Genomic DNA, 11179 nt, shown 5'->3' with positions numbered 1-11179 from the left:
TTTTATCAGCCATTTTTCACTCTCATATTAATGAATAGAGAATATCATTAGATGAATTCTGGTGCACAGCAGTTAAATCTATTCTGTCATCTTGACATTGTTCTCCTATCAATTCACAACCCACCAACAAGTGAACAAAGAGCAGAAATATACCTTCAAGAAAACACCATCAAAAGCCTTTTCGATGCAGGTCCGAAAGGTACGACGTCGGATATGCTGGGATGCGGTCGGGTCGGGGAGGGGGACCGGAGGGGACTTTTGGGCCTACGAATGCGGCCGCCAGGAGGGGGAAGGGGAGGAGGGCCGGTGGGGTGGCTGCTTCCAGGGATGCGGACGGCGTACGACGGACGGCTTGGACCGCACGGATGCGACTTCGACGGATGCGGTAGCAGAGGAGAGCGACGGACGGCGATGCGACGTGGACGGCGGATGCGGTGCCGGCGGCGGAGATAGGGGTCGGCGGAGGAATGGATGGAAAGCAGCGACGGTAGATAGATTAGAGCATGAAAAAATGAGGGTATTAAACGAACCCAACGGCGTTTTTTAACGTCGTTAAATAATGACGTAAAAAAACATCAGCATTTTCTTTATTTAACGACGTTTTTGCTAAAAGCGTCGGTATTGACAATGCTCAAATTTTTAAAAGCGTCGTTAAACTACGACGCTTTTTAAAAACGTCGGCAAGTCAGCGCAACCTGCCGATGCTTTCCAAAAACATCGGCAAAAAATAGTTACTAAAACCCCTTCTTCCTGTAGTGAGTTACCTCTTCTCAAAGCTGCTGTTGAAACTCCATTAATCAAAGGGAGATTATAATTAATATTATTAGAATTGAGGAAACAAAAAGAAACCCGTTGGTGATTCAAAAACCTCCACGGTTGATGTCCCTGCCACAAGTTTCTACTTTTGTTCTTCTGCAAGCTCAGGGAAGAAACAAGTAGATGTTTATGCATACATTGAGTTGGGATTTGCAACAGGCAGCTGACTTCGTGTTTTTCTTTTTTCTTTTTCTTTTTTTTGCTTTTGGAAGTCCTTCCCGCCCGTTCATCCCTTCAGATGCTAGAAGAACCTGCAATTTATACTACATATTTGATCCTACCAATTACCCTCTTGCTGCTAAGATCCCACAGCAGGCTGCGCAACTCCTTTAGCCTTGGCTGCTGCTTGTGCTGCTGCAGCAGCTGCTGCTGCAGCCGCGGTAGATGCAGCAGATGGAGGCGTCGTTGGCACAGAAGGGGTGGTTGTCTGTGAGGCTGCCACAAACTGCTGCTGCTGCTGCTGCTGCTGCTGACGAGTCCTCACCTGGGCAAGCAAATTCTTGATCTGTGCCCCACTCAGGGTCTCCTGCTCAAGAAGAGCATTGGCAAGGGCATGCAGCTCTTTATTGTGAGTCATCAAGATAGTTTTTGCATTATTATATGCCCTTTCCAGAAAGTCCCTCACCTCCTTTTCAATAAGCAGCCTCGTCTCCGTGCTCATGCTCTTTCCATTGTCATCATAGTCGTGTGCAACAAGACCCACCTGCTTGCTCATCCCGTATTTTGTAACCATGGCTCTCGCTAGATTTGTGGCTTGATCGAGATCTGAGGAAGCACCAGAGGTCACCTCATTCTCCCCAAATATTAGTTCTTCAGCTACCCGTCCACCCATGCAAACATCCAGCCTTGCAAGCATTTGCTTCCGAGAGATGCTGGTCTCGTCCTTCTCTGGCAATTGGGCAACCATGCCAAGGGACATCCCCCGCGGCACAATTGTCGCTTTGTGGACTGGGAGGGCACCATCTGTGTGTATAGCCACAAGAGCATGACCACCCTCATGGTAAGCTGTCAGCCTCCTTGATTCATCAGAAATTACTGCTGATTTGCGTTCGCTGCCCATCATGATCTTGTCCTTGGCATATTCCAGATCAGCCATGCTAACAGCTTTGGCCCCATCCATAGCAGCCTTAAGGGCAGCAATGTTGACCAGGTTTGCAAGGTCAGCACCTGAGAACCCAGGGGTTCCCCTTGCAATGATCATTAGATCTACATCATCTGCCTTCAAGACCTGCATCAAACCAAAGTAACAGTGATATCAGCATTTTATAGACGCCATTTTCTCTTTAAGTTCTTTTATGGCTATTTTGATGAACTGTTGCCCAGCACAAATGACAAATTGGATGCCTTAAAGCTTCTCACAATTAAGATACCAAAAAGTGGAAGATCTCAAATCCACAATAGAGATGGAGTTTGTAGAGCATGGGATGCCCCCTTTTTAATTCTTTCAGGGAAAACAGAAGGCCAAAGCCCACCAAGCATTGGATGTTTTCGAATTGCAGCAACCAATGAGATAGTCCAACAATAAAGAATAAAATATCTGCAAGGAACATAACCTTTGACATGTGGGATTCCATGATTTGCCTTCGGCCCTCTACATCAGGATTAGGAACAACAATGTGACGATCAAAGCGTCCAGGTCTCACAAGGGCTTTGTCCAGTGATTCAGGGAAGTTAGTTGCAGCGATGACAATAATCCCCTCGTTCTGCTTAAAACCATCTAGCTCAACAAGCAATTGATTTAGGGTCATCTTCATGTACTGTTGGTCCTTCGGGTTGCGGCTCCCACCTATTGCATCAATCTCATCTATGAAAATGATGCAGGGGGATCGTTTCTTTGCTGCAGCAAAAAGATCCCTCACCCTCCTAGCTCCCACACCAACAAACATCTCCTCAAATTCACTTCCACTGCACGAAAAGAAAGGAACACCAGCTTCTCCAGCAATAGCCCTTGCTAACATGGTCTTCCCTGTCCCAGGTGGGCCAACAAGCAATACACCTTTGGGGAGCTTGCCACCAAGGCGAGTGAAACGCTGGAACAACCAACATAATACAAATTTGAGAATCTAAGTGCACTTCAGGTTTCTTTACAAACAATGCATCACATATGAGTAGTAAGTTGACTGACGCATCATAAAGCATAAACGTCACATTGTAGAAGCATAAAAGAGAACTAAAGCTCCAAACGAAGTCAGTTGTAAGGCACTTGATAACAATTTCTTGATAATTGGTACGCACTTGCTAACTAATACCAGGTAGAAAACACAAAGCAAAAGCCAAACTAGGACTTGAATCAAGACAGATCATGATTCTTTAATAGAAGCAGTGGATGTTAAAGTGCATCAGTTTTATGGAAAATGGGTTGCACCCAATCAGGGTGTAGTATAGAATAAAATGAAACTCCAACTATAGCTCTAGAGGTCCTATCCAATATATGCACCAATTTCAAAATCACAAATACACACCATCTCGCTCTTTCCTTTCTTCGGTGCTACCTTTTTCTTTCCTAGTACGTCAAATGGATTTATAGCACTGACCATTCATTGCATGAGATTACAGGGTCAATGACCAAAGAAAACTTTGCTTGTATTTAGCTGCAGGAGTTCTAAGCGGCTGACATAGGATACCTTATTTTCATTTCATTCCAATGGGCAAAAAACATGCTACTCTAGTGGCATGTTGCATGCATTCTCATCTGTGTACCAATTTCTTGTAATAAGTATGCCAGAAAGGTTTTTCCTTTTCAAAAAGACAGATGAGATAATGAGAGAGTACTAAACTGAAAATAAGTAATCCAGCTCCCTTCAACCGTATAATTCTCTCTGACAGAGTGAATCTTCAAAATTCTTTATTAGCAAATACCTTTGCATGAAGAATGTAATAAATAAATACAAGAGTTGAATGCTGATCTGAAGAGTTGGATATTTCGATTCTTTTGAAATGAATTAGGGAAATTACAGAAAGCAGTAGTCATGTAGTCATTTTATTTTTTAACTATTAAAGGAAAGAATTGCAGAATATATGGAATCTTGATAACTGATTGTCCATTTTAAGCATTCTATGCCCTTCAACCACTGCAATCAAATGGACATATATCAAATCAACCAGATAAGGGATAATGCAAACAGGTAGATAATATTACATCCCACTGCTAAACCAGGTACACGGTAGATGCCAATGCTATATCTAATCTCGGATAAAAAGCTACCTCACATCATATTCAGTTAGTCCTGAACAAGGGAATTTTATGTATCTTATTTAACTAAGTATCAAACAAGACACTTTCAATAACATGAGAATCCAAAGATAATTAGGGAAGAAGATTATTCCATCACTTTGTATATAATGAGTTTGCTTTTACCTTTGGATCGCGAAGGTAATGAACAATTTCCTCTAGTTCAGCTTTAGCCTCATCAATGCCCTTTACATCATTAAATTTTGTACTAGAATCCATGCTCGGCTGTACCTCCTCATGCAGGCCAAGCCCTGTGTAAGATTATTACAAAGCAAAATTTCATCCACTTAAATATTTTAGGCAATGAAGCAACTAACCAAATCCTAAGAGACAACAAACCTTTACTAATTCCTCTATCCTCAATGAGTGCTCCAACACCAGATATCAAAAGAAAGGTTAGGGCAATAGTGCGAAATGTACGCCACAACTGCTCTTTAAAATGACCAGTTTCAGCTGTCACCATGTGAATAGGCGCACTTGCAGTTCCAAGAATTCCTTCCTTGGTCATCTGGCCTACATTCCTCAATGCTGGGATGCTGCTGATACTCTCTTCCTCCCTTGCTGATTTATCGATGCCTATATATTATCATCCATGTTTTAAAAAGTCACAACATGAGATACTAGGCATATACTCATAGAATGGAAAGCAAGTTACATAAAATGCATAAACTTAAAATGGCAATAAAATACACCAAAAGTTAACAAGCAAAAGAGCTTAATTTTGGAGGCACAAAAATGACAATCGAAATAACAAAAGATTATGTAAAGGCCACTAAATGTGAAATTTGGGATGTGACTCCACAAAAGAAAATTATAGATGCATTTCTGAACTAGTGAGGAGTGGATACAACTAATGTATGTGGACTATAAATTGGACATCGGGCATTAAGTTAAATGTCAATAAATTTCTACATAAAATATAAACACAGACACAATTTTATAGCCCATAACTTGCGATCAAATCTCTGTTTCATCTTTGAAAGGTATAGTTCTTCTAGTGTTTTGAAGATTTCCAGAAGCATATAAGCACCATACAAATTTGTTTAGACCAGGCTTTCATGGCTTTAACATGTAGTGTGAAGTTCACCTTTAATAATTCAACTGAGACAAATTTGATGACTACAACCCAAAAAATTGAAGATTTAGCATCTAAAGGGTCTGCTAATTGAAAATAAAATGACTAAAGAACCTTAAAGAGATTTTTGTCAACTATATGCTAGTTTCTCGATAACTTATATTTTGGGATGGTAATTGAAAATACTATAGTATATTAATTCAAAAAAGCATAGTTCGCCGAACCGCCTTGAACCAGGGTCGTGCCGAACCGCCCTGAATCGGACGGTTCGGGCTGTGCTGAACCATACCGATGGCTAACCAGTGCGGTTCGGGCGTTTGATTCGGAACCGTCGGTGAAAGCGGAGCAAGAGAGAAAGAAAGAGATGAAGAGAGAGAGGAGGATAGGGAAGGAGAGGAAAAGACCAGCTGTGGCCCGTCAAGACCTCCGGGGCTCCTTGAGATGCAAGATGCAAGAAGAAGGAGAGATAGAGAGAGGGGAAGGGAGAGAAGCAGGAGTAGGGGAAGGCGGCGGAGAGGCCGTCGGAGGACCATTGGACGGCCTAAAACCACCCTACAGCCGTTGCAGGTTCGAAACAGAAGCGAAGCCCCTGCGTCAGCATGTTTTTTCAAAAAAACACAATAAATAGTAAATCAAGCAATCCAGCCTCTCTGCCGCCTTCCCCTCGCTCTTCTCTCCCTTTCCCTCTCTCTCTCTACTATCATTTTCTCTCACGGAAGACCGCGGTGCCCAAGAGGCCTCCGCGGCCCTCTAGTGGCCACCACCGACCTCCCTTTGCTTCCCTCCCTCTCCCTCCCTTCCCCCTTTTTCTTTCTCTCTCTTTTCCTCTCCGGTTCATCCCTTATTTCTGTGTCGGTTCGGACCTGGTACGAGGGTGCACCAACTCGTATGGCCGGCCAGTTGGCACGGTCTCCGATTTCAAGTCGGTAATTCTTGCCTAAAAGCCTCATCCCATATACATGATATATATCAAATCAACTTCAAAAATCAAAATATGTTCCATAAAACCTACTACCAGTTATTAACCTAGTCTCAACCCACTGAATTGGTCTCAAATTCTCAAAGAATGCATATTTGGGCAAGCAAGGGGCCTACCATGGCATCCAAGGCAAACAATGAACAGAAACACATTCAAAAATTTCGAGGATTAACATCTCAATTATCCTGATCACTTCGACACATTTTCAGAACTACTATTGAAGGGTTATACATGTTGTTGACGAACAAAGTAACAGGAATGATAAACTGACATGCATAGTTAAATATCATCACATTTTACCACGTACTGTCCTCAAATTACTATGTGCCCACAAGGTAGAGTTGCTACATGCTTCTCCACATAAAAAGACAACTACAATGGTCACCGGAGAGGCTGGTTTTAGGACAAAAGACTGAAAATAGGGCAATGCATAGAGGTCACAAGAAGATCAGAGATTCAGTTTAATGGCAAAGACTAGAGAAGGCTCACAACAGAAACAGGTATCGCTCAGAGTGAAAATGGTAAAATAGCATGCATTGCCAAAATAAATGAAAAAGAGTTACACATTTATCATTGCTCAGGGTTTTTAAAGGAAGCAAATTGTAACATCAACAGATAACCTCAGGAAGACAAACATGGAAACAAACAACTGTGCGTGACTATGATATAAGCACCCCACAGATGGTGCAACAACATTAACACATCTATCAATTAAAAGAGCTTTTCTTCCATTCCATGCTATGCACTCAAAACTACATACTAAACCTACAGAATGAAACCACTGATGCTTGATGATAGTCAGTAATGTAATGTGCCGCCAGTGAACACAATTGTCACTGCATTACATGCCATGCACTTACGGTGACACCATCATATCATGCAAGCCAAAATCCATGACATACCATAAGATCATTACAGTACAGTTGTACATTACCTCTTTGCAATGTCTTAAGCAATGAACTTTCATCCAGCTTATCAACTTTAACTAATGCCTTAACATACTCTGCAAGTGCTGAAGGGTTGGAATGTAGTGAAGGCTGACTTTCAAATAGTCTAATAACTCTTTCTGGATCACTTCTGTAAAGCTCTTTAAGAAGCGCAACATCATTGGGTCCATCTGCATCCCATGCTCTGCGAGCAAAACTACCAACATAGCTTGACTGAAACCTTTGGTGAAAATTTCTGAGCCCGCTTCCTGCAATCAGTAAACATATAAAAAAATCAGCACTATGATGAAAAGGGCAATACAAGGGTTATTTTAACTAGAATGAGCACCATTTGATTTTTACCGGGACTCAGGTTGAAAATACAACTGTTGGGTATAAAATACCCACAGCCGGAACCCACGGCGGAACCGACATCAACACAGCTCCGCCCGGACTCCTACGGGAGCCGGGCTCCACCGCCGACATCAGCACAGCTCCGCCCGGACTCCTACGGGAGCCGGGCTCCGCCGCCATCAGCAAGCGCTGCTCCGCCCGGACTCCTACGGGAGCCGGGCTCCGCCGCCGACATCAAAACAGCTCCGCCCGGACTCCTACGGGAGCCGGGCTCCGCTCTCAATATCAATTGCTGGTAAGCTCAATCCGGACTCCTACGAGAGCCGGACTTCACCCTTGACTTTGTTTGCAGCGCAGCTCTGCCCGGACTCCTACGGGAGCCGGGCTCCACCGACGACATCAGCAAGTGCAGCTCCGCCCGGACTCCTACGGGAGCCGGGCTCCACCGCCATCAGCGCAGCTCCGCCCGGACTCCTACGGGAGCCGGGCTCCACCGCCATCAGCAAGCGCTGCTCCGCCCGGACTCCAACGGGAGCCGGGCTCCACCGACGACATCAGCAAGTGCAGCTCCGCCCGGACTCCTACGGGAGCCGGGCTCCACCGCCATCAGCGCAGCTCCGCCCGGACTCCTACGGGAGCCGGGCTCCACCGCCATCAGCAAGCGCTGCTCCGCCCGGACTCCTACGGGAGCCGGGCTCCGCCGCCGACATCAAAACTGCTCCGCCCGGACTCCTACGGGAGCCGGGCTCCATTCTCAATATCAATTGCTGGTAAGCTCAGTCCGGACTCCTACGAGAGCCGGACTTCACCCTTGACTTTGTTTGCAGAGCAGCTCCGCCCGGACTCCTACGGGAGCCGGGCTCCACCGACGACATCAGCAAGTGCAGCTCCGCCCGGACTCCTACGGGAGCCGGGCCCCACCGCCATCAGCGCAGCTCCGCCCGGACTCCTACGGGAGCCGGGCTCCACCGCCATCAGCAAGCGCTGCTCCGCCCGGACTCCTACGGGAGCCGGACTCCGCCGCCGACATCAGAACAGCTCCGCCCGGACTCCTACGGGAGCCGGGCTCTGCTCACGACGGGCTCCACGCCCCCTGACAGGCCCTCAAAACGGCCGCGACCCTGCTCCACCTCCTGTGGCGGACTCCACGCAGTATCATCATTCCCTGACAAGCCGCAGCAGCCATAGCCGCCCTGCTCCACTTCCTGTGGCGGACTCCGCACAGCTCCATTATCCCCCTGGCAGGCCACAGTAACGGCCACGAACCTGCCCCACCTCCTGCGACGGATACCATGCGATTCTCCTGACGACGGACGCTGCTCCACCCCTCATAACGGATTCCACGTGGCAAGTCGAGGTGATACCCACATGTCTGCTCCATTATCTTTCGCAATCAATTCCCCTGACCATGGGCGGCCCACTACCAAGCGGTTACAAACGTCGCCATCAGTCCGTTGCCTCCCCGCCTATAAAAGGGGGGACTCAGATACGTTATTTCTTAAGCTCATTTTTCTTATCTCAAAACTCTGCTAAATTCTCCGTTCGAGCACTCCATTCTTGTTGAGGCAGAGAACTGACTTGAGCGTCGGAGGGTCTTGCCGGAGCAACCCCACCTCCGGTTTAGACTTCCCTTGCAGGTCCCGGCGGCGACCGCGGCCTCCTCAACTCCAGCTTCTCCGGCGCAGGCGGATTTTTGCACCAACAGGATTGGCGCTAGAGGAAGGGGCTTGTATCTTCGCAGCACCCTTGTTCTTGAAGGAGCGCTCAACGGAGCCACCTCCGGCCATCTCTCCGTCATCTACCCCTAATCCTCCCCCGCGAGACCGGCACCCGATGCCTCCGCGCAGGGCGTCCACCCGGCGGTCCACGGCCTCCGCGGCAAGATCTCAGGCTCCGGCCTCCCCTCCCGTTTCTCAGCCAGCTCCTCCTCCCCCTCCGGCGACGGCGGTCAGCGCGGAGCAGTTTGACTTGCTGGCGCAGCAGGTCAAGGGCCTCGTCGAGGCCGTACAGGCGATGCAGCAGCAGCCGCCGCAGGCGTCAGCGCATCCGGAAGGGGCATCTCCGGAATGCCGGAACCCGGCGGTGGGGCGGGCCACCTGGGCTAGCCGCCCCGTCCTTCCCGAGAAGGCGAATCCAAGGGTGGAGAGCCCTCAGTCGGACCACGACTCCACCCCTGGGAGATCCCTGCCCCCGTTCTGCCAAAGGACCCTCGAGACTCGAAGTCGAGAGGATTTCCTGGACCGGAGGCTCCAGGAGATAAACCGGCGGATCGAAGAACTCCGCCATGCGCCTCCCGCTTACGGTGAGGATATCTGCACTGACCCTCCCTTCTCCCAAATGATTATGCAGGAACCGATCCCGCCGAATTTCAAGCTCCCCCAGTTTGAAAGCTACGACGGGACGTCGGACCCGGTGGACCACCTGGAGGCCTTCCGGACAATGATGCTGCTTTATGGTGCCCCCGACGCCATCTTATGCCGGGCTTTCCCGTCTACTTTGAAGGGAGCGGCAAGAAACTGGTACTCGGCACTGAAGCCGGGTACCATCTTCTCCTTCGACCAAATGAGCCACCAATTCGTGGCCCATTTTGTCAGCAGCCGACGTCCCCGGAAAGGTTCGGAGTCCCTCGTCAACATCAAGCAGAGGGAAGGGGAGTCCATACGGGCCTACATCAACCGCTTCAACATCGTGGCGTTGGAGGTCCGGAACTTGGACCAGTCGGTTGCCATGGCCGCCCTGAAAGGTGGCCTTCAGAAGAATGATCTCTTGTACTCCCTGGAGAAGTACCCCAGGGATTTTGCTGATCTGCTGGCTCGGGCTGAAGGATACGCCCGAGCGGAAGAGGCCTTCAAAATGAAGGATGAAGAGACTGCGAGGGAGCGCCAGGCGGGAGATTCTGGCAAGCCCGCAGTTGAGAAGAGGCCAAGGGAAGCCCGGCCTCGCTCCCGATCCCCTCCTGGGCACAAGCGCGCCCATACTCCACCCCGGGCATGTAGGCAGAGAAGCCCGGACAACAGGTTTCGGCGGGGTTCCCCTCCAGGGAGGTTCCGCAGCTACGCCCCCCTCAACGCCTCGAAGGCCCAGGTACTGATGGAGGTCAGGGAGCTGATCCCTAGGCCGGAGAGGATGCGCACGCACCCCGGGAAGCGCAACCCCAACAAGTTCTGCCTCTACCACCGCGACCACGGCCACGACACCGAAGAGTGCATCCAGCTCCAGGACGAGATCGAGGAGCTCATCCGGCGAGGTCGGCTCGACAGATTCATCCGCCGCAGGCCTGAGGGTAGAGGAGACCGGCCAAGAGCCCTCCCACCGCCCGAACCACAGAAGAGGGAGGAGCAGCCCGGAGACCGGCCTCCTATCGGGACCATCGACTCCATCGCCGGAGGGCCTCAAGGAGGAGCGGGAGAACTGTAAATGTATTGCTTACTGTTTCGTTTTGAATCTACTTTTCTTTCTAGCTAACGCACCCCTCCTGCTTAACGCGGATGTATTATGACTGGATATGATCTCTCCAAAAAACAACGGCCGTGTCAGGAACAGGAGAGAACCTCGTCCTGACATGAGCAAAGTCAAAGGCCCGGTTCTTTTAGACCAGATGGGGGGAGAGACCTTACAACGCCCTAATGTGCCCCCACAGCCCTGTTAGGGACAGGAGGAAAACCTCGTCCTAACTTGAGCAAAGTCAAAGGCCCGGTTCTTTTAGACCGGATGGGGGGAGAGGCCTCACAACGCCCTAATGTGCCCCCACAGCCCTGTTAGGGACAGGAGGAAAACCTCGCCCTAACTTGAGCAAT

The 11179-nt window shown here is 48.9% G+C and overlaps 1 protein-coding gene across 1 annotated transcript; it reads right to left on the bottom strand.

Moving 5' to 3' along the window:
• Positions 1–793: 793 nt before the first annotated feature.
• On the bottom strand, positions 794–7297 carry LOC105047662 (ATP-dependent zinc metalloprotease FTSH 5, mitochondrial; the record flags this gene model as incomplete). Its single annotated transcript, XM_010926694.4, is given in 5 exon segments — positions 794–2044; positions 2370–2846; positions 4175–4299; positions 4388–4624; positions 7037–7297. Coding segments are annotated over 5 exon segments (2030 nt in total), but the record flags the coding sequence as incomplete, so codon positions are not given.
• Between the last annotated feature and the right edge of the window lie 3882 nt (positions 7298–11179).

Source organism: Elaeis guineensis, chromosome 6 (genome assembly GCF_000442705.2).
Source record: "Elaeis guineensis isolate ETL-2024a chromosome 6, EG11, whole genome shotgun sequence".
In the NCBI taxonomy this organism is placed as follows: Eukaryota; Viridiplantae; Streptophyta; class Magnoliopsida; order Arecales; family Arecaceae; genus Elaeis; species Elaeis guineensis.
The sequence above is the reverse complement of the archived record's forward strand: the minus strand, read 5'-3'. Positions and strand labels throughout refer to the sequence as shown.